Source organism: Xiphias gladius, chromosome 4 (genome assembly GCF_016859285.1).
Source record: "Xiphias gladius isolate SHS-SW01 ecotype Sanya breed wild chromosome 4, ASM1685928v1, whole genome shotgun sequence".
Classification (NCBI taxonomy): Eukaryota; Metazoa; Chordata; class Actinopteri; order Istiophoriformes; family Xiphiidae; genus Xiphias; species Xiphias gladius.
In genome coordinates this window covers 11,574,150-11,599,102 of record NC_053403.1, presented here as the reverse complement: position 1 = coordinate 11,599,102, position 24,953 = coordinate 11,574,150, and the positions used below count along the sequence as shown (strand labels likewise).

Below are 24,953 nucleotides of genomic sequence, written 5' to 3'. Positions count from 1 at the left end.
TTTATGAGGAGGGAAATTCATTAATCACATCTGTTGGACTTTGAGGATGCACACAGCGCGTTTTGGTGAATAAAGCTGAACATAAACTAACTTTTGTTTGTTTACAAGAAAACTCCACAGGGCATCTTTGATATAAAATATCTATTATAGAAGCTTTAAAGAGTAGTTAACACGTTCATAAAAGCCATACATGGAGAATTCTACCAGAAGTATAAATGTCAGATTATAATTCTAGATGCGCTCGCCTGGTTGGACTCCACCCAGTTTCATGACATCATACCAAAGGTTTCTGGGTAGTTCTACCCAATTTGGCAAAAAAAATGTTTATTCCCTCGACTGGTAGCGGACAGATTCGGCTCTTCGTGTTGTTAGCAAGCCATCCGGTAGTCCGACTGATATAGCCTAGCATAGAACCACAACCCCCGACGTGCCCCACTCCCCAACCCTCCCGATTTTCAAATGTGTATAGAGGGCAGAGACAGGTTGAAGCGCAGTGTTTGACTATTCTTAAAATGCCATTTCAGAGGCCTTTCCACCTTGGTGAAAAATATTTTTGTGAGGAGAACACATTCATGAGTTGAACAAATGACTGTGCCAAATATTATCTTAAGGTAAATGTCATAAGCCCTTTACAAATGTAAACACTAGCTAGCATTTATTGTGCCACAAGGAGTATGTACCGCAAGCAGGGCAGTCTTTCTCTCTGCTTGAGGGGATTTAGTGCAGTTAAAACAATAACAAGTGAAATATCTAGTTATGGTATGTATTCCATAACATGCCTATAAGCAACATTAACCACATGGCCTCACTGGCAGTCTAGGCTTGTTAGATACAGCAGACAGAGACACTAATATCCTCCAGCTGAAGCTGGTTTAGTTGAGTACGTAGAAATTAGCTTTTCGCAAAGAATGTAAAAAAGCATGAAATAGAACGGTCAGACTCAAATTGTGTAATACGAGGTCTGGGACTTACACTTTAAAGCAATAAAGCTATAGACTAATTTCTGTGTGTGTGTCTGCCATAAGAGATGGTTCACCTGGATCCACCTTTTACTGGATGTAAAGGCCTTGCTGGGTTAACTACACATAAATATTGAGACACGGGAAAGGACACACAGTCACTGTATGTATGCAGCTAAAGTCACATACAGCTCTGTCTGTGTCTGCAATAGCCTTGGCACACACATACACCCACATCTCAACACACGCAAATGCAGTGACAGGCAATTCCTCAAGGTCTGGTACCTTGGGAACCTCTCTGTCTTCCCTCCTCTCTGTGTGTGACTGTGTGTTCTCAGCTCTGTGTGTGTGTGTGTGTGTGTGTGTGTGTGTGTGTGTGTGTGTGTGTGTGTGTGTGTGTGTGTGTGTGTGTGTGTGTGTGTGTGTTCGTGTGTGTGTGTGTGTGTGTGTGTGTGTGCGTGCGTACGTTTGTGTGTAGAGGACCTTGCAGACAGAGACTGAGTGTCTAGATTTTAGAAAGGTCATAACCAACCATTTACACAGCCCATGGCCATTAGGTGCTCACGGTTCATCACCTGCACTCCTTCAAAACAGAAGAGTCTCCGTCTCTCAACACACCTGTTCGACCACAAACACACCACAGCTCAGAAAAAGGTTGTTGCAGTGTATACCGGACTGACACAGTATCAAGCGGCACGAAGTATCACATCAAACCACACTGTAAATGACATCTTGATGAGCAGAAAAGAATTGGAGTGCTAGATAGCGCAGTTCTAAGGCAATGGTGCGGACTGGCAGACTAAGGACATCTTCCACTAATGTGTTGTGTCATTAAAGTAAGTGCAGAAACAATTAGTCATTGAGGTATCGGTCAATTAACTGAAAATGAATCAACAACAATTCTGATAATCGATTAATCACTTAAGTCATTTATCAAGGAGAAAGGCCAGACAGTTGCTGGTTCCAGGGTCCAAAATGTGAGGATTTGCTGCTTTTCTCTGTTTTATATTATTACCTCCACCAAGGAGGTTATGTTTTCACCCGTGTCTGTTTGTTGGTTTGTTCGTTGGTTTGTTTGTCAGCAGGATTCCAAAAAAAACTACTGCACAAAACTTGGTGGAGGGATGGGGAATGGGCCAGGGAGAAGCCCATTAAATTTTTGTGCTGATCCAGTTAAAGGGGCGGCTAACGGAATTTTTTATCACTTTCCTCAACTTTGCTAGCTAGGGCGTTTTCCACCTTGTCGGAGGACTAAGTGCCAGTCTAGTTAATTATTTAATCAAAAACAAATCAATAGATTAATCAATAAAGATAAGAAATAAATATTAGATGAAGCCCTAATTATGATTATTATGACTTTTCAATAGCATATTGTGAGCTATTTCTATATAATGTCTCCAGCACGACCTTATCTGTAAACAATGTCCTCTCACCTCTCGTCTTACTATGTAGCCAGATAGTTGGGAAACAGAAAATACGACTACGTAGATGAGGCAGTATTCAAACAGAGGTCAACAGAGGCACAGAGGTGGACTTAAACTACTGGCTTGCCTCCACTGTCAGGCGATGTCACTCTAGAGTACAAGAGATGATTAAATGTCATGGCAGCAAAGACCAGTCGATGGGAGGAGGCTAGTTCAACAACCCGTGATTCACATATAAACAGATTTTCTAGAAGATTTAAGGTTTCTTCGCTCTTTAACTACTCAGCTAATATGTATGTGGACACGCTGCACTTGCTCAAATTTTTATGCTTACAGCACCCATGGAAAGCGAGCAAACCTTTAACCCTTTTTATTCCCCAGTACGTTTGGTACAGAGTATGCCAGACATAACATCATCATGATAAAAAAAGAGCTGGATTTCAAGTACCCCTACATGTATATCATAGATGATCTGATTAGATATTGGTACGCCTCACTGCATAATATAGTGCACTACTAACCAAAAGTTCTGTAATTCTCTATCTTGTGAGGTTAATATTAATATCACCTATATGTTACATGGTAGATAAGAGAGAAATGCTTGCTAATTAATTATACTTAACTGCAAGTAGTGAACATTAAATACGCAATAACCTCTTGCCACATAAGACTCTGTATGTTTCGGTATTGTACTTTGGACAGGAAGGGTTACAAAAACAAATGATAAGAGAACATATGAAACATTAAAATAGGGAGGGAGCAGAGCCCCCCGAGACAGAATGGAAGATTACCTACAGTAGCTAGACAAAAATAATGAGCTGCACAGAATCAGCAGGGGGACCGGGAGCACAAAAAGTCAGTAAATCCCATTAGAAAAATACTACAATCCTAAAAGAACTGAAACAATTATATCCTTAGGAATGTGAATTGTAAAAACGAGATTTTAAAAAAGGCAACATGCACGGTACGACAGGAGATTAGGTAAGAGAAAGAAAGAGGGAGGAATAGTTCACAGTTATTTCAACAGTGCAGCCCTGTGGGGACCTGGAGGTCACATGAAGGGCAGGGAGAAAAGCGAGACGACAAAATCTTTGTGCTTCACAGCATTCTGTACACCAGTCCTCTTACAAGCACCACAGGGACAGTGCCAACCTGACAGCATAAGTTAGATTCAACCACGCCACACACTAAAGATTTTCTTTCATTTTTAGCTTATTTTTAGCTCCTTGAAATGCAGTATTTTTCGTACAGTCAAGGAGAAGCCTTTGATTCAGTCAGGTCACCTTGAGAATAAAGTTATGACATTTTCTTACACAAAACTATGTCATACTTTGTATTTCAGTTCTTTCGCTCGACAGCAGGATACGTGGGAAGCTTCAGTCCAAGACCTGTGCACGAACTCGTGCTTACAGACCAGATGTCACTTCTCAACAATCCCCGAGCGCACACTGTGTATACTGGAGGTAACTGAAAGACATCACGTTCTCACTCAACCTCAAAAATGTATTACATTGATCTCATACGGCTAGTTCTCTGCCCCTGCCATGTAAGATTTGCTACATGACAGTGACGTTTCACTGAGACACTAGATTTACAGCACGTATGATGAAGTGATATTCATATCACTGTACAGGCAAGGGCTATCGGTCCATGCTATCATCTGCTCCGGGCATGTGTGGCAACAACTTGTGCTCAGTGAACTGCTCAACACTGCCTTATTTACAGACAAAGGGCAACTTTGATCATTTGTTTTAGTTTTGACAGCTGTAATAAAATTTCCAGTAATATGCTCTGAGAAGTACTAGCATTTACTCTACAGGGAGTTTAAGAAAGTGTCATGGCAATTAAAGCCTCACACTTACAGATGAACCGCAATATGTAATCAATAGGAGGCATAGTGTTACCACATACTGTGTACATATACCATAACTCTTGCATCAGACGCTTTTGCACTATGACACCAAACGCATCCAATTGAGTGCGAAGGCTCATTTACAGCGGGAACTTGACTCTCGATGATGAGGGACCTCTGTGCCACGGGGACTGGACGGTGGTCAAACCCTTTGGTCATGAGAGCGCTGTTGCAGTAGAGGAGCATATTAACCTGGACTAATATGAGTGCAAATCAATACAGTAGGAACATGACCCTCAAAAGTGCCCCCAGCAGTGCTGAAAAAGCAGTTGTTTGAAGTAAATCCTGGCATAAATTACAGCAGGCTGACAGAACTATGTGTCCCTGGTTGTCACTCTGTGCAAGGCCGAAGGCTGCAGTTAGTCTGTTTCCAAGAATGCGACACCCAAGATGGTTACGTTGGAGCTAAAATCTCAATTCACTGTCAAATCACGATCCTTGTCAGTACCAATGTCAGTACTTCTAAATAATAAAAAGGATAATTCCGGTTTATTGTAACTTGGGTCTTATTTTCATAGATTCTGCCATTTTTTTTTAACTTTATTTGTTATGATAATCTGGGATCAAGGCAACATTGTTAGATGATGATCCGACAGGATGTAAACAAGTCATCAGTTTAACCAGATTGTCTACACAAGCTGAAAGCGAACAAACTTTGCGCAAACTAAAATATGGTAACTACTGGCCTGGTTCCACAACTCTAAATTGTTGCCTGCATCTTCAATTGGTTCGGCAATTCATACAAACAGTCAACCAATCACAGCTTTGTGGGCAGGATTAAAACTGTCAACGTCATCTTCCGACATAGCTTGCTAGATACCTAGCTTCATCCATGAAAAACAACAGCAGAAAAACAAAACACAAACATGAATCAGATTATCATAGCTGCACAGGCAAGTCAACTTACACTTAAACTCTAAACTTCTTTGAGTTAACCACTTACAACAACCGTTAACACAGCTTCCGTTGAAAACTACATCAGCTGGTCACTTGCTACTGATTGCTTAAGGCAAAACAAACAATGTCAGGCCGAACGAATGAAGTGAAATGGCAGTTCAGTCTGATTATCAGGGTCGGTAAATATGGCAGTTCAAAGATGAACCAGGGCCAGGTGAACCAGTGTGGGGGATAGTTTTACTGTTTCGCCTTCATTATCTCATTTGACCAACCTAAGGGGTTTGTTTACAACCTGTCTGATCGCCTTGCTCATTATTCGCCATGCTGTGACCATGGAAACTCAGCTAAGTTCGTCCACCGCTCACAGCTGAAAGTTCTCGTGTTTACCGTCAGCTGACACAGGCAGCTCCGGTATGCGCGCTTCCTCGCTTCCACCGCCAAGTTAATTACCACTATTGAAAAGTCTCACAGCTTTTAACAACTTCTAACTGAAAGGCATACACGTCTGTATAACCATGCCTACAGAACTGCAGCACCCATCGTCAGGTCTGTCAAGTTTGAAAGTAATTTTAGTTATTTTGTGTTTACTTTCAATTAATACTAACTAATTGGCGCTTCAAAACATTATGACTAGCAATCCCAGAGCGGCAAACACAAGATTATTTGCCTCATCAAAACACTGTAGCCTCACCCGTCCACAAGCAGACAGAATAGAGCCAGCCATCAACCAGTGCAGTAAGTACGCCCTCTGAGTGTATGTGTGCAAATCTGAACCCATTTATTCTCTCCAGCCCACATGACACTGTGTATTTACGATGAGCCACCCAAGCGTTGCTTGCCGTCTGTTGGGAATAATTAATGCACAGGTTGGTGACCTCTCAGGCATTGCTGCTCTGTATCACACACGCACGCGCTACTCCAAAGCTTGCTCTCCATTGTTTTTGTGTATAGACTGATGAGAAATACGGGAAAATCAAACAGCACAGTGATTTTTAAACGCGAAGTCTTTCCTGTGTATCAAACTCCCAAGAAATGATGTGTGTATCTTTGGTTAAGAGATCCTAACTTACAAAAAGCTTTGATGATAGGGCCAAAACATACACAGTTCCAGATGACACTTATTTAGATTTCTTGACCTCCAATAACATTGCTTTCTAGTGAACAGAAATATCACATTGCTTCCTGAATTGTGATGACTCACTGGAGGAAGAAAGGGTGTATGTGTTTGTGCTTGGAGGAATTTTTTGTGCCCGTGCACTTTTCCATTAGTGAACTTGTTAAAACATAACTAACCTTCAAAGTCATATCTGTCACTTGAAAATGCAGACACACACATACAGGACTATCATTTCTGGCAAGACAGGAGCCAGCTGAGATAAGGGACAGGGAGTAAGAGGAGTAAAAGCTGGAGTTAAATGTAGACTGAATTATTGAAGAGAAGCAACATGGCAGCAAAACTTTAATCAACCGAAACACCGATGCCATTTGGCACTTGTCATGGCTAAAAGATTTAAGCAGGACCCACTGTCAGGAAATTGGACGGAGAGTAGAAGCAACTACATTGTTGTGGTACTGATGCAGCAAAATTTGTTTTCCATTTCTAAGAACCGATAGGATGCTGAGAGCCGTTGGAAAAGCATGAAAGATGAAACGTGGTACACATGGGGTCTTTGATTAAGAGTACTTCACTTCAGTGCAGATGTTCATGTGCACAAACATTCACAGTCACGCACACATGAACATGACATGAAAGTCACATCTTCGAAGCTCCCTGGTGACCTCACCATGGACTCTACTTTTAACCGTTTTTTAAAAATACCATCTGGCGACCACAAGCTGACCCCTCCAACTTTACCAACAGCTCTTTACACACGCACGCACGCAAGTACACAATTTAAGTCTCTCATCAAATGCAATAAGATGACTTAATTTCAAGTTATTCTCTCTTCTTTCTCTCCCCCCAAGCCATGTCCCATTTGTGTGAAAAGTAAAACAAGGTCAACTGGGATGAGATACTCCTCCCTCTTGACTTTGTGTGATACCTCTCCTCTTTCCCAATCCTTCATCCCCCATATGCTACTCCTAGCTAACCCGCTAACCACTGACACAGACATGATTTTTTTCCCCAGATGGCACCACAGGAGCACAGACACAACATTGCAAAGTGTATATAGTAAATGAATACATGTGCGTGTATTGATCATATACACACGTTTTGCATGCTTAAATCATCCACACATAGAACCAACGGTATACAACACAGTGGTGGCAGCAGCAGCTTAACTCCTTTGATGAGACTGTTGCTGTCTAAGTCAGCCTCGTCTTCGCTGCAGCAAGCTCCGGCACATTGCATAACTGAACGCAGACATAAACACACAACCCCGGGCCTGGTCTGCACTATAGACTGCCATCTAGAAGAATTAGCCTGCTACTGGCAACCCCACTGAGGAGAGAGCAAGAAGAGAATAAAGATGCAACAAAACAAACAGAAGAATAAATGACCAAACAAATGATCTGTGAGCTGAAAAGAAGTTACCAAAGTCTTTAGGCAATGAACTGGAAGGAGAGCTCGATGCAAACACCTTTTTCACCATTTACTATCCCTCTGTCTCTGAAGATAGTAAAGACATGCAAAAAGAACAAAACAAGCCAGTGAGTCGCTGTTAATCGCTCATTAAAGACAGAGTTTGTTCACAGAGAGAAATGTGCGTGCTAACGCTCTGTGAAGCTCTCCAGAGACTGTTAGCTAGACACTCCAACATCGACTCCTCGGCTCCAATTTCTACTTCAACACTTAAAATTATTCCCACTCAGTCGTCCAGTCCAAGAACTCACGGCTCAGTAAGGCTCTCCTGTGACTGCAGACAAAGCTTGAAGGGCAGCACAGTTACTGAGTGATTCAGAAGGAAGATTAATGATGAAGATATATCATAGTCAGTCTGTGCGAAGAAAAGCTGCACAGGGCGACTGACATACACAGCAGTTACTGCAAAGTCCGTGTGTGTGTCAGTGTGTTTGGTCAAAGTTGTCTCTGCAAACATGTGTGCACCAGTGTCGCGCCTGTGTGTGCATACGTTTGCCATTCTGCGTGTGTCACTACACATACAGTATTTGCGTGTGCCTGTCCACTAACATTTGTCTAAGTCATCTACCATCAAACGCTTGTGTGTGCGTGTGTGCATAAGTGTGAAAGCATGAATTTCTGAATTACTCAAAATTACCTTGAAATTATAAGTCTTTGTGTGAGTGTGTGTGTGTGTGTGTGTGTGTGTGTGTGTGTGTGTGTGTGTGCGTGTGTGTGTGCACCCCCATTGGTATGGGTCCTGTGCTTGCCGATGAGATAATCTGGCAGAGCAAGGAGTGACAATTTGATGTATTGATCTGCGTCTTGCTGGCTCACAGGGAGTCTCTGAGTTATAGCGCTGCCATCTTTCCTGGCCACCACCAGTAAAGAGCTGTCTCTCTGGAGAGTTGAGCCGCCACTTTGTTACACACACAGCCGCAGAACACCCAGTGCATAGACACACACGCATAAATACGTACACATACAAATGCCTAGGTTTAATAGCGGCTACCTGCCAAAATCGGCTAATAACACCCCCAGTGCCATGTTTCCTCCCAGGCAGTGAACGCTGTACTGTATGTTACATAGTGCTCTGAAAAGATTGTTAATTTCCAACCATAATATGCCTGCCTTTAACACACAAACCAAACCAGTAGGTTATTCGTTATTGCTGGTGGTTTCAAAACAAGTGCCAATGAGATATCTTGTTGTTTAAGAAATGTACACGTTCCTTATTTAACAACGTATGCCACACAGTACGTGTTGTTTAACACAGGCAGTGAACAACTTTGTACAAATTAAATATGGGCCAAAATGAACTGACTGAGAACAGGAAATATCGGACCAAAGAATAATTAAACCAGCACTTTTCACAGTCTTTGAATGCATTTTGGTTGGTACTCAGAAACTACTGACGATCCATACCTCGCCCTGCAGGTTACCAAACACTGTTCCTGCTGTAAACGAATGCATTCCTTGCCGCCTACGCAGAGAAATATAATAATCTATAATGTAATTCACACTCAAATGAGGGAAAGTGTTTCCCCTCAGATTAGGCTGTATGCTTCGGTTTATGAACTTTTTTCATCTAGAGACTGATGGAGCCCAGTTAATATCACCACCTGATGAAGGCTCATACTGTGATGTCATTACATTATATAAGTGATACATGGACGTAGCTAATAGTGTCCAAACAGCCCTATGGTCTTTGTCTGTTGTCACCCACTTTAGGATACTGCTACTATGTGTCGACAACCTGCAGCTGATGTTTAAAATCATGTGTTGTCACTGTGCCATGGTTCAACTAAAGGCCAAAGAGTCTCGCGTTGGGCGATGTAGTTTATTTGATGGTGTTGATGATGTGAAGAGGATGAAGGAGACTCCGCTGACACTGTCTTGATTGCATGTAAAGGTTTATTAAAAAGAAGAACAGCGTCAAGTCAAGCATCTGCAGATCTGCTTGTGAGAGGGTGTGAAGCCAATGAACCACTCTGAAATTCAGCCTTGGTCACCGACTCTTAAATAGGACAGTTGTTTTCCTAAAACTGTCACTCACATATGGTTTTAGTTACAAAGCATTATCTGCCTTTGGGAACTGCAAGACCCCTTCTGAGGACCTTCGATCTATGGCCTCTGAGCCATATCTCTATTTTCACACATGGTTTATATTCTACATATATGACCATACACCTCAGCGACAAGTGGCATCAGTGCAAAGACCTGAGTTCTGTCTGGTCAAGATATAAAGCACATGCAAAATGAGAAATACTGAAGGTTCCTTCGACTTCTTGCAGCCTTGCTTCTTATCACAAACACTTTCTCTCTTAACGAAAACCAAAACACCTTTGTTCATTCCACATTTCATTACACTGCATTGCTGCTTACTTTTGAAATTACACTGCTAATCCAATGGATAGCTAATATGTGCGGACTGCTTGCACAGCAAAACTTGTTTTCAATATGCTCACGACTTCTTTTTGTCGCTGGGAATTTGTGTAGAAAACAACTGAGAGCAGTGTGTGTGCGTGTGTGTGTGTGTGTGTGTGCGTGTGTGTGCGTGTGTGTGTGTGCGTATGTGTGCATGTGTGTGTACGTGTGTGTGCGTGTGTGTGTACTTGGGCATATCTGACTCGGTGCATTACCACACACAGATCAATAAGGATTGTATCTTTGGCCATTAGATCTTGAAGCAGGGGGATAGCCTGCATCTTTCACTTTTTCCTATCTAATTCCTGTCCCTGCTCTCCCTCGTCTATCGGCCTGTCCTCTCCACCGGCTCTCCCGCCAACCTCTTTCTCTATTCCCCTCTTTGCCTCCTCCAGACAACTCCGAAGGGACACTGTCATCTTCCCAGCTGGACAGTGGAGGCAGCAGCAGAGTCAGTGGTGAGCATCAAACACGGGACAGTTTTGGGGGGATCAGAGAAATGATTTGCCTTGTGGCCAGAGCGATCAGTCGTCTACTCAGAGGATTCACACACGCCCACAGACATGAACGCACATATTCACCCTCACACATGTACACATCCACACACACACCTCCTGCTCCTGCTGTAATTCTCAGTCCTCTGCCACGCTGCCAGGCTGAGGCCTTGATCTGCCACTTCCTGTAATCCTCCGTGGGAGAGGGGTGCAGCCAAATGTCTTGGCAGGCCAGCCAGGCGAACAAGCACACATACCCACAAACATACATACACACCGCTAGCCGTGAACTGCCACTAACTGCAAAAACAATAACCTGCAGGACACAGATGTGTATCAGCACAGGAGTTCCAGGACGTCTTTCCCGAAACATGCAACCTGCCAATACTTTAAACAGAACACATCATATAAAAACCCACAAGCTGCAGCATAGCAACACAAAAACTATGAATGATGAAATCTCCATTATGCCCCCTTCATCTGGTATCATTGTCATCAGATAAATAGACGGGGCTGACTAAACAGCAAATGACAGGGGAAGAGAACCAGCACCAAACAATAGGTGGATGACTCCCAACTCACCTTCCCCTGACTCCGATAAGACTCTATCTGATCTACAGCACTCCCACACGGGAGAGATCCCTCTGTTCATTCAATTTCAAAGTGACCAGCTTCAGCCAGCGGGAACCATCTGACAAGATCATTTGCCCCAAACTCAGGATAGTCTGAGGGAGAATGTGTTTTGATCTCTAAATTGTTTGGTTACGGGCTTCTTTCATGCCAAGAGTACGGCTTTTCCTTACACCGAGCTTACCCAGTCTGGAGCTCAAAGCAGTAATGTACCAGCCAGCAAGACATAAGCCCCATTAAGATCATTCACCAGTTCCCGCATCAGCCCTGACATAGTACTTCTACCAAAGGAGGGATTTCATCTCATACCGACTAATACATGTGTACCAATGACAGAATCTTTGGTAACATTTAGACATCACTAGAAAATGTGGTACATCACTATATCCTCTGTCTCTCTCAGTCTGCCTTTGAGAAGAACAAGAAAACATACTAAAAGTACCTGGACTGCCCAACGTCGTCTTCTTATAAGTCTGGTAAACATGGATCTGTAGATTTTACACTCACCCCACTCTGCCTCTGAGGGTCTCTGTTTGTATCCCCACCTTCCCAGCGCAGGTGAGCAAGACTGAGTCACAGCCATAGCTGCCAGCAGGTGGGGACGAGGGACAGCAAGGCGAACAGCTCTTCATCACACCATATTGAGTTGGCAAAGGTTGTCGGACAGGCAGGAGAACACATGGAGGACCTGTAAAAGCAGAGAAGCCTGCCACAGCCTGACACAGGCGAGCTCGCTATACGACCCCCTGCGGTGCCATTTCATCGCAAGCTGTTGTCCCCGTTTGTGTAAACGTCCTCATGCTGCAAGAAGGGTGACGCGAGCTACCGCACCCACGTACTTCAATATGTGGCTAAATGTGGACTTTCCAGTCACTTTTCTTGTGATTTTAAATGTGTGAGCAAGTGTGCGACTGTCTGGCGATGTCAGTAAAAGCAGCTAAAATCTGGAATTCAAGGGATACTGAGTTAAGCTTGTTCTTGGTCAATGGTTTAAGTATTATCTTACCATGTGACAGCATCTTGATCTTGGAATTCAAGTTTATGACAAAGACTTTATTCCTGATGCTGAAGCTCAACAACACATACAGAGCTCCGGGGGGGCTGTCAACTCTTGAACGCTACCAAAAACTCTTCAGTGCACTCTAAAAATACACTGAAACCCAATCAACTTACATCAGCATCCGACTATGGCAGACATCTGTTCACTTACCTGCTGCTGCCTCCCAGGGATGCAGCTACCCAAAGGAGCTGCCACAGGCCACACCAACCTATAACAGCTCAATCGCAACTGAAAGGATACAATCTGAGAGCTCCGCTCTGGGTGCCGATGGCCAGTATCTTCTGCACAGGGTCAAAAGCCATGGACGACGGCTGATAGGGGAAGCCATGGCGGACAGTCTGGGAGACAGGCAGAAAGATGAAAAAGAAAATGCGTTAGAGAGAATATCATTTTGCATGTCGGAGCCGGGGTGTTGTTTTGTCAGAGGATGTCACACATCTGATTTGGGTAAACAAATAGCCCAGATGGATGTGGAAAGTGTTATGAAACCAAAATGTAAAGCCTGAAATTGCACAGAAAAGAGAGAATGAAAGAAAATGAAAGATAATGTGAGTAAAATGAAAGAGAGGAACAAATGCTCTTTCCTTTACGGGTTCCCCTTTTCTTCGTGATAGGTTGATATTTGGCTTTGCTATTTAGGATCCTTTTATACTCATGGACCTATTTTGAGATTTTTCCTCTCTCATTTCTGTCTTTTAATCTCATTTTGCTTCTCTCACCGCCTCCTACATTACGACGTGATTACACTTAAGTCTGGAAATAAAGAAAACATATCAATGAGGAGCATTTGGTTCAGTTTGTTGTAGGGCCTTCTATAGGAGTGCATTACATCGTAAGGTGTTCCTGTTTTTAAGGTCACCCTCTGTATCTCTGTGTGACTGTAGCTTTATGGCACCAGTCAGCTGGTGGTGGGCTGTTGGATTTTGTTTGTTTAGCGGCAGAAGGCTAAAGCACGTTACATAAGAAGCACTCAGTGCAGCAGAGACACCTGCCTTCCTCGCAGAGAAACATCACAGCGAGTTTCTGTCCAGACAGACGGGAAGGTGCAGGAGGGAGGCTAGAGTCTTCTTCAAAGAGACTTCAATCATATGCCAGGCTGTTAATAGACATATTTAGGCTGCTGTGGCAATCAAACCTGTGATGTCTCTGCTGGACTTCCTAGCCACTAAACCACAATATCCCCTGAGCCCTCAGGTGTGTTGACTTGACTCCCGATTATGTTATCTAGTTTGCCAGTTATTACGTCAGGCACTCTAACTTATTACTTCTGGCCACTGTAAGATTATTACAGTTTTAAAAAGTCAATCTGTCTTAAACCGCGACTTCTGCACCCTATGTTGGTGTTTGGTTGGTTGTTGGTGTCTATAACACAGCCAATAGCAGCAATCGTATGACTCTTCCTTGAGGTTGACCAACAGAGGCACACAGAGACTCTGCCATGTAACACAAGATAAAAACCCATCAGTGGCTGACAACTGCACAAGCTTATATTTCAGAAAGATATAAATTATCTGACACACCTATTAGCAATTTTACAATTGAAAAATAACAAAAACCCTGAAAAGAATACACAAACTAGCCCGTTAAAATCTTGGGGGCTTAAATATGTGGGCAACAGAGTGGTGTCAATGAAAAGGCCACACCAAACCATCGGGGCGCGCTTGGGGAGATCCCGATTCAACATTATAGTGGGTTAAGATGTAGAATACACAGCATGTCAATTGCATGAGTGTTTATTGGCCACAACAATGGATGGGGTTATCCATTGTTGTGGCCAATTCAGTAAGAGGAGAGCAAGTCTTTTTTTTTTTTTTCCCCCAAACAGGCCCCCACTCTCTTCAGGCGGCGCCATCAGTCCCCAATGGATCAATGATGTGGGGTTAAAGCAGAGTGTGTGTGTGTGTGAGGGAGACAGAGCAAGAAAGAAAAAGAGTGTGCAAGGTGTGTGGGATAGAGAGAGAGTGGATGGAGAGAGCAATAAGGAGGAGGAAGACGTGGATGGAGAGACACTGTGAGGGAAAAGATATTGTGGAAGGGGGAATACACACGCACACCCGCTGACACACACATCAACCGGGAACAACCGTTTTGCTAATCCAAACCCAGCATATTATGCAAGAGGGGATCAGTTTGGCCCAACCCCTCCATATGACAGTTCATGCCAAGCGCACATACAGCAAACGGTGGTATTTTCAAAGGGGGTGATACCCTCTCTTACATCTCCCGATATAGCCACATGTTTTTAAAAAAAACAAACGTAAAAACACTACAAAACCATGCAACCAAATAGGAACTTAGTGCTGTTTATTGTCCTGTCGCCAGAGCGCTCTCGCCGTACAGTATGCGCATCGTTGGAAGGTCTGTTCTACTGAGTACCATGCCTTGCGCAAGCACAGACCGCTTCAAAGATCCTGTTTCTGGAAGGGATTCTTGCCAAACGCTTAGCAAAAAAAAAAAAAAAACCGTCAACCAGCAGGGAGTCGTTATAGTTTAGAGGAAGAGTACAGAGCAAAATGCCTTGCCCATTAATTCATTTATTGAGGAGAGCTCACTTGTACCTGCAGGATCCTGAGATGGGATAAGTGCATCGCAAACAATAATAGAATAGCACAAATCTGTGATGAATTCAGCTCTAGAGCAAAATCCCCAGTCTCACCCACCTTGCAGAGCTGGAAATGCTCGGACTGGAGGGTCTCCTGGATCAGATGGTTCTCCTGTGGCCCCACTTGGACAGACGGGGTGGAGGAGGACGCCTCTTTCAAGCCGTCCAGCACCTTCCTGATGTTGAACTTCTTCATTTTCAGACTACAGAGCACAGAATTGAGATCACCCGCAAAAGATACAGGGGATAGCCACTTTGTCTCTCTCTCTCTCTCTCTCTCTCACACAGACACACACACACACACACACACACACACACACACAACCACACTCGCTACCTCTTCTGATTTCCTCTACAAATCTCACATTTTAGTGCTTGTTTTTTAGCGCAGTCTCCATGCCGGACAGGCTCTGGCGCGCGCTGCTCGGGTCGCCTCCTGACGCGAGAATTTGGAGACGGGCTGCCGGGATGTCGGTGCGATTCGCTCGGAGTCCGTGCTCTGCCCCACTGCGTCTCGGTGGCTCCGCTCGTCCTCACGGCTTCCCTCCCCTCCCCTCTCGGCTGTGTGCGCCGCTCAGCCGAGGCGGAAACGCAGAGCAGCGGTGGCGGCGGCGGCGGCGGTGGTGGTGGTGGTGGTGCTGCTGCTGACGCACTTGCGCATGTCTGACAGAGCAGAGGCTTCGACACAAATCCCGCCACCTTGCCAGCTCCCACTCTCTCTCTCTCTCTTCCTTCCTTTCATCTGCCCCCCCAGCGACAACCCCCCCCCCCCCTCTCTCCCTCTCTCACGCACACATAGTAGGTCTTGCTCCACTGCACCTGGCGATGCTGGTGATGTTGGGATGCTGCAGCGTTGCGAGTGTCTATGTGGAGACCGATAGGCAGACAGACGGGGCTCAGTCCCAGTCTTTCCAGTACACCCTCGCCCTGTCCACTCTGTTTGTGTGCTTGCGTGGAAACTTCGCAGCGTTAAAGGCCCCCCCAGTGGAAGTACGCTACCCACTGTGCTTTGGGGAAACATCCCATAAATGAACTACATTTCCTTTGCACAGTATTTGTCATGGGGGGTTTCGACAAAATTTAAAGAAATGTGGCAAAATTCAAATAAAAGGGGGGGGGGGGCATCACTTCCTCCATAAACTCACTTGGTATCTGACTTATACATATGTCCAGGCCTACGGTTTTTAAAAAGGCCTATGCTAGCACACAGTATGCTGATTTGTTTCACCGTGTAAAGATTATTGCAGGGAAACAGCACGTGAAATAACCCTACAGCCGAGCAAGCGATGCGTCCGTTAGTATCCATGGTGACGATTCTTTCCTGCCCATGGTGGAGTCCCACAGTTCACCTGTTATTTCCTCCCTCCCTCTTAACGTGGAGAGAACCCTCCACAGCTGCAAGTGTGTCTTCATGCGGGAGTCGTGGGAGAAAGGCCCCGAAAATTGCGGCAACCTCACCATGCCTCCAGTGTGTCCTTAATGTACATACCTTACTGGAATGTCTGTCTGGCTGCAGACCTCTAGCTGCCGACCAAAACAACTTCTACGGTGTGTGTCTCCAAAGAAACACCATCAGCGTAATGCCTCCCCCTCCAATGAGCCTGCCTGTATGTGTTTTCATGTAGGCTGTCCTTTGTGGAGATGCAGCCGATGTAAAGAATGCATCAAGGAAATGAAGATGCTCTTGAATAAAGGGGCACAAAAAGATATGAAGAGGACCAGGGAGCAAATTATTAATTCTGTAATCGTACCAGGGAGGCTTGACAACAATTGTTTCAATACTGATTTGCATAATGAACTGAAATTGACCATACGCACCTTCCAGCCCCAACTGATATCGCCTGATCCAGAATACATTACACAGGCAAACAAAGAGGTCCTTATTAGTCAATCCTTGCATGTGTGTGAGTGAGTGAGTGATGTGGGAGGGGAGGGCTTTTGGCGACTCTGACATCAGTGATTTAATTTAGCACCATTGTGTTGGGTCCAGGCCATTCATCTGGCTGCATTGTGTATGTGTGTGTGTGTTGTATTTAGAGTCTGACTGCTGTGTTTGTGTTCTTTGATAAGGCTTTCCACTGAGGCGGCGCTGTATTCAGGGTTTTATTTTTCTTTTTGTTTGTTTGTTTTGGTTTGTTTTTTTTTGCAAAAGGCCAAAGTGCAAAGAGAGCAGGACAGAAGGAGAAGAGAGAGGGGGAAGAGACGGTTAGAGGTGTAAATCCCATCTGGACGCAAGATGATATGGTCAAAGACCAATATTTGGTCCTGATCATCTCATCATCGATACTATAATTATTGTTTCACACTGAAAATTTGAACATCAATTTCAGCAGAAAATGGAATTAAGCTCTTAGTGCAAGCAGTGCAAAAACACACTTAAGTAGCCCATACTTTACGTTATATAATCTGATTCTACCTACTGGCATGACTGTGAAGTTTCGAAATGACAGCCTGCCTGTCACTGAACTCTTACTGTCAGTACAATCACTGCCTCTTGTGACCATGTAACCAAGTTGATCTTATTTCTGGAAATCATTTTTGCAGCTGAGTCGTGGTGAATAGCGACATGTTTCCACGCAGCCTTCTCCAGAGGCCCAGCCTATCTTTTACAAGTGGTTAAAGCCTACAAAGTCACTTAAGATCTTGAACTACCGTATATCCTATGGCATGGTTAACTGAAATTCTTAGGATCAACTTTGTGGACTAATACCAACAGTGTAGAACATCCTGCCTCTGCAGGGCCTCCATTATCTATGTATTATCATTCAACACGACAACCCTGGGAAAAAATGCAAATTGAGCACAGACAGATCTCTCGGCTGTCATGCAGAAGAGCGGAGCGCTAATTCAGCGCTAATCCCAGGTCAGAGGTGAGGATGGATGAGCCAGGAGCATCTAGCATGACAGCATGACATCCATGACTGACCGTATCAAGTAGCTAGTGCATTAGTGTTATGGCCAGAAGCTTCTCTCAAATGACTGCAGTGTACACCAGCAGTGGCAAAAGTCTATTTTAGGCAACGCTGAGCTAATCAGTTAAACACAGGAGCAAAATACAATCCACCTACATCAAAGTACATCTACATGTTTTGTTTTTTTGTTTTTTTTGGATCTTAAAAAGACACACTGGCACAGGTGAGGGTAGAGTGTATCGTTGGACAGCAGATTGCAGAGTGAAGTGAAAACGCCTACCTGCACATAAAAATTTGCATATATATAACGAAGATGTTTGCATACAGATCATGAATATGCATCCACATACATCATATACATGCATCTTATTACTGTTATCTTACAGTATAGGGTTATATATATGTCCCATTATGTAAGATTGCAAATGAATTGCATTATATTCAGTTTTTTTTAATGTAATTTTTTATACTTTTGTCAATGGTTCTAAAATGACTAAACTAAACTAGACACAACTAATTTGCAGTTACATAAGCCGGCAATGCTCCAACAATGCACATATGCAGTGGGAGTAAGTGTCCCTACGCACAGACTATTCACCTCTGGTGGATTTTAGCCACTTAAAATCTTACAGATGATTTAACAGGAATAGACCCTGTCACACTCTTACACACTCAAGACCGATCCCTCCCCAGCAGCACACTGCGCCGCCCCAGAGCTCAGCATCACAGTCAACCCTGTTTGACCCCTACAGCAGCAGAGCCCCCGGGCTGTCTGGAGAAAGTGAGAAACCCAGGGGGACAACGGCAGGTCGCGGAGAGTCGGGGCGTCTGCCTGTCATGCAGAAAGACCGGAGGGACAGGGACCTTCCGCCCTCACTGACAGTTGTAGTTAATCAAGTGAATCATAGCACACCTGAGTTTAGGGCTCATGACCCCAAGCTTCCCCGCGGCATTCAACCACTGTGGCCTTATAACAACTACAGTATATGCAGTATAAAACTAGGACGTACAGTATTACCAGACATATAAGTCACACACGCAAACTGGGGGCTTCTGATTACAAGGAACACAAGCAGAGGATACTCACGCAAGTTGTTGGTCATAACAACTTCACACATACATATATGTATGTATGTATGTACAGACACACACACACACACACACACACACACACACACACACACACACACACACACACACACACACACACACACACACACATCCCAGAGGGACTGCAAGTTAATGAGCCAATGCCCTTGGAGTAACACTTGATTGTCTCTGCCTGGTTGAATAGGAGGCTGTTTTCAATGTCAAACATTCCCCCCGTAAACACACATGTAGTTGTGTCGCATGCGAAAGGTAACAAAGCTTAGAGGTACATCTGTATATGTCCTTCCCCACAGCCCCCCACCCAGCCACCACCAACCCGTATGGTTACAGAGGGGGCTTATAAATATTGATGGGAGGATAAAAGAGATGAGGAGATGGGGGTGGAGAAATTGAAAACACCATAAAGCCTTCTTCACGTCTATAGTGCTCCTAATCAAAAAGCTTGAGTCTAATACAAGCATGAGTTTATGATTCATCACACCTCATTTTTGAGAAGAGGAGACTATAACAGAAGATCCGTCTCGACCACGTTTGATCAAGCTTTCAAGCTCATAAGGTCGTATGTCCCTAACAAGCCAGAAATGACTGGAATTGCAGTTTGTGGCGTGTGTGTGTGTGTGTGTGTGTGTGTGTGTGTGTGTGTGTGCGTGTGGTTGCGCGCGGGCATGTTTGCGGCAACAGCTCCAGGGATGGACGTGACACAACGTCAGCTTGTCTCCACTCAGGGTGGCACAGCTGGTATCAATTCTGATAATCAGCCAAAGCGATAAGCTGACCATCAACACACACACACACACACACACACACACACACACACACACACACACACACACACACACACACACGTAAACATACAGTGGAACAGATGGATGCCACTATTACAGGAAAGGGCATTGCGAATGTTACCATCACAGTATCACAGTGACACAGGACCTCTGGGAGGACAGATCCTTAGAAAGAAGCTGCAGTCGGCCAACCAGAGATTGAAGTAAGAGGCATGAGAGGTGAACAGCACCTTGTCCTCAGTTCAATGTCTCTAACTCGATGAGTCGAAACCACTGCTACTGTCAGTCCCAGGCCTAGTGAAGGAGCAGAGGGGAAATCCAATAAAGTCAATGAAATGCTACCATGATTTTTCTGGTATTAGGCTGGACCGGGGCCTGAAAGTATCACTATCCTCTTCCCTAATACACACACACACGAGAGAGAGACCGAGAGAGAGGGGGGGGGTCTCCTGTCCTGTAATCTAAGACAACAGTAATCAGTGCTGAGCACAGGACAGGTTATCGATGACTCCCTTGTACCGCCACCCCCTGTTGGTTTCAGCTCTAATCAATTCACACTTTATCAAATCAGCACTTCGCCATGACCATGTCTGTGTCACTGACACAGGTGGCGTGTGGCAACACATTGAGAGTCTTCTCCATCCACACATTGGAGGTGGAAGTCTGTCAAAAAAAGAATCATGACCTGACCTGCGTGCAAATAAAAAAGAAAATCTCACGCCAAATAAGAGGGTACAGTGAAATCCAGCTCATGAGCACTGACGGCAGATTCTGAAGAAAGCTGAATTCCTTCTCAACTGAGGAGTACAGGGGTGTGATGGTGAGCCGCCTCACCGCGGACGCCTCTGGCTCTGTAGCCTCTGATAGTAAATTAAGCCACACAGTTATCCCCTGTGATTGGCAAAGGCTATTGCACGATCCAATAAAGTGGGATGAGACTTAGACTCCTGTTCTTACTGGCAACCTGACAGTCCCCCAGCTCTGCTGCGTAAACGGAGTCTGCATCGCTGAATTAATGCAATCATCGCCAACACAAGGCAATTAAGTTGTGAATCAAGGAGTCACTGTGATGCTATTTAAGGACATTTTGTGTATCCTCCTATTACCTTTCATCCACATGTCAGCTGAGGTAGAGCTTTGAAGTGGTGACATCAAATGATGCAGGATTAGTGCTTGTGCTAAAAGTGTTCCTTAACACCACGCACATTTGGAATCACTACTTTATCTTTGCATTCAAGCAAAGAACCACATCCGGGGCAATCTAAAGCACTATTCAAAGATCCTGCGAAATAAACACTTTGGACAGACTGTGGCACAACAGGAAGTCACATCAGCTGCAACCTGACAACCGTGATGACTTCTCTGTAATACATGTGCAACTTCCAACACACAACAGTGGCCACTAAAAGAGGTCCCCTAATATCAGCAGCGGTTAGTATAACTATCAGCGGATGTAGCTGTAAATAAAATATCACAGAAGGCCGCTTGGATGCAAAAACAACCTTTGATCGCTATGTGTGTACACACATTTACTGATTCCTCCACTGGAAAAGTCGTGTAGTCGTGTGTTGAGTGAGGGACAGCTGTCAACACAGGCCTGTGCTTTGAATACCAACTTGCCTATCTCTGCTGTCGCTGTCAAATCTTTAAGTGTACACAGAGCCGGACCTCAGACAGTTCACCCAGATCCTCCCTGACATGCAGTTCCTCAGCCCTGCTTAAATATTGTCTCGGTTTGACCTTCAAATGGGAATAGACTTATCTTTACAAAGTATTAACTGGTAGTCCAGGGAGGATCTTGTAGAGATTGATAAGTGAGCGCCACAGGGAAATAAGGACGATACAATTAGAGAGCTAATCTGTATAAGTTACAATAGAACACATTCTTACATAGGATTTATCCAGCTATGGGTGTCATGTCAACTAAATCTGATGACAGGTACTGTTTTTATCTGGTGATGATGACCTTGAGTTCAGTACTTTATTCCCTCTGTGCCTGCAAGCCTGAAGTGTTGCAGTTTTTTTTTTTTTCTTTTTTTTTAGTGAACTTCTCCCGACTCATTATTTGAGCCCCCCCCCCCGGATGTCTGCAGAGCTGTGCTGCGTTGGCCAAAGACAGAGGTGGTGGCGTTGCTGAAGAGTGGGCCAAAGAAGAGTGAACAGGGAGTGAAGCCAAAGCAAGGTGAGCAAGCAGGGGACAGAAATGGTTGTGTTACAAGAATGAGACTGCAACAAGGTCAGGATTTCTGCTTGTGCAAGTCTGGGGTCTGGTCCAGCTACCAGCATTGGCTGATTGTGTGTGTCAGCATGTGTGTGTGTGTGTGTGCATCAGAGAGAGTTACAGGGGGTTTTGGATTACTGCAGTAAAGCCTGGGTGTCGATCTGTTAGCTCTCACCTTTTGCCCTTCAATGCTATCGTTCTGTCGACATAAAGACTTGGCCTTTTGGTGGTCAGAGCTGAGTCTCAGCCACGGCAGCACAGGATTCTCTCTTTCAAAGTCTTGTTCTGCTGTCATTTATCAGCATAGCAGGCTCTGAGGGCGGACTTCTCGAGACGCTCAGTCCCAGAGGCAGAGAGCAACAACAATGGGACGGCGCTGCAGCATGTTGAGCCAATAAGCTGTTGAGCCAATAAGGACCCTGTATCCACCCCCTGCCAGCTGGAAATGTATGTTTGTATCTGGGTGTGTGTATGTGTGTGTGGTTATTTATGTGTAGGGGCATGCACCGTACAAAGCAGAGAAAGGGGAAGTGAAAAGGCAAAAGGAGAACAATGAGCATTGAAGATCTGAAGGGCACTGCATATTCATGCACACCTTACAGATTTAAAGATTGGATGCAAAATAAGTCTACACTTTCATGTGAAAGAAAATCACTGGGTGCATAATTGAGAGATGCAAACTTACATGGAGGTCCCAGATTTTGGTAAATTAACACACTTATTTGCTTTCTTGCCATGAGTTTTTCCTCAGTTAGAAAATCCCATTGTCGTATCTTTCTATTAAACTACTGAAGGTATCTCATTTGTTCAACCCATACACAAGCTGACATGTAACAGGGAATTACTTGCTTAAATTATTTATCCGGGATGGGCCAGTGGAGTCAGGATATCTGTTTTTCCCTGTTTCCAGTCATTATGCTGTGCCAAGTGAACCTTCTCCCTGCTCTGGCTTCATATTTAGCTTGCAGAAAGCTAATAAGCTTAGCTATTTCCCAAAATATTGAACCATTCCTTTAGAGAAAAAAAAAAGTCTACCCTAGATACTGAGCCACATGAGATCTGATGAAGGTGGGGAGGGACAGCCTCGTGGCTTTCTGAATGACAACTGTAGGTATATCTTGTATATTAGAACAATATGTCGCCATAGAAAAGAAGAGAAAACCATGAGTAGACAGGCCACTCCTGCAAGTTAGAAGGCCCCTTTGTCATTCACAAAAGTAACAGCAAAGAAACTGATTAAGGCATTCTTGAGTTATTACCTCCAAAATGGAGAGTGAATTAAAGAGCCACCACAGTTTCCACACTACTTGGAGAATGTGTATCTAGTTTCACTTAATTTCATCATCCCTCTATGTGGGTCCACTTAAGAATCAAATATGTTCTTATTACATGTGGGAAGTCAAATGCACACACGCAATCACGCAATCACACACACACACCATTGTTTTCAAGGTTACATGAGAGTTCTTCTGTCGCTCACAACAAATTTGCATCAAACCACCGGCAAACAGCTGCCAATTAACAAACAGCCTCTCCGTTAATACATACACGTCACTGCTGATTACAGAGTCGGGCGATCGCTCTCTCTAACAACAGAATGGTACGACACACATACACTCATGCCCAATCACTATACCTCATGCACACTGGGGAGAGAGGAGATGGAGGATGAGGAGGTAGGGGTTTAGGTGTACAGAAAACAGCAAATAACAGCTGATGTTTGAGAAAGCCAGGAATGAATTGGGCAAGGGGGAACAGTGCAGAGACAAGAGGGAATGTTCTGTGCCAGGAACAAGGCTTTCAGGATTAGCTCTGTCATGCAGCTACGAGGGTAGAAATAGTGGCTGGCTAGATGAAGCCTGACAGACTGAACAGACACATGAAACGCAGTGTGAAGTACACACATAACACAGAGGCACACTTTTATGAGCAGAGAAAACACTGATCAGAGAACACATGCAGTCATTGTTTGAATTATGTGTGTGGAGTGGAGCACTGGGTGGATATATACTGTACATATTAAACACTGTGTGGCAACGGTCAAACAAATTTTGCTTGTGCAAGTTTGCTTGTGTCTACAGAACTAAGATCTTAGTCGTATGTTGTACGTACCTAATTTAGCTCCAGTATCATAATGAAAGGGAGTCATTTCCTACATAGAAGAATTCTAATAAAGGAATCATCATCAACAGGGTACAAAAGCTTTAGAGCAGGAGCAGACTGCAGGATGACTTTGCACATGCACATCCATACAAGCAGGCACAAATAATTATTTTCCTCCTGCTATCTTGTACACACACGCACATTCACGCACTCTAACATATGCACACACACAGCATGATGATAATTTCCCTCATACGGCAGCACGAAATTGAACTATTAATTATTGTCAACCTTGAAAACAGCCTAGCGCAGGCGTGGTAATGAGAATTTATTAATGTCCACAGCCACTAGATGGCACCCTCCTCCCTTTCTTTTCCAATTTAGCTTCCCATTCCTCAGCTGATCAGTTGACTCTGTGGGATGGAGACCAACTAGATGCAGCAACAAATACTAAGCTAAGATAAAGGGCACTTACTTTAGCACGTCAAATTAATTTGAAAAAACAAAAACAAAAACAGAACAGATTGATCAATAGAGTTACCCATATTAGAAACCTACCCATCTGTTCTGAAATACAGTCACCCCTCCCTTGAGGATTATGGTTATTGATAGTTGCCATGTTGCTGTAAAGATCTGCCACCTACCTATGATGCATTTTTCATACACACTTGGTCTTGTACAAATGGACTCTTGTGGGCTTCTGTCAGCAAGAATATATCAATCAACCAATCAATCAGGACCACTCAGCTTGTGGGAAGTTGGCTGTATCCAGCATGCCTTGAGTCACACAGTCAATACAGTGACCTTCAAGAAAACAAATGATTTGCAGAATATAATCAGGAATACTTGGCATC

At 44.2% G+C, this 24,953-nt stretch overlaps 1 protein-coding gene across 1 annotated transcript in view; it reads right to left on the bottom strand.

The window, feature by feature from the left end:
• The window catches only part of stxbp5a (syntaxin binding protein 5a (tomosyn)), a 90,811-nt gene extending 75,314 nt beyond the window's left edge, over positions 1-15,497 (bottom strand). The window contains exons 1-3 of the mRNA XM_040126210.1: positions 15,334-15,497; positions 15,027-15,171; positions 12,607-12,704 (exon numbers count right to left, since the gene is read on the bottom strand). Coding sequence (XP_039982144.1) covers positions 12,607-12,704; positions 15,027-15,164 — 236 coding nt within the window. The 5' untranslated portion in view covers positions 15,165-15,171; positions 15,334-15,497. The remainder of the gene's footprint in view (positions 1-12,606; positions 12,705-15,026; positions 15,172-15,333) is intronic.
• Between the last annotated feature and the right edge of the window lie 9,456 nt (positions 15,498-24,953).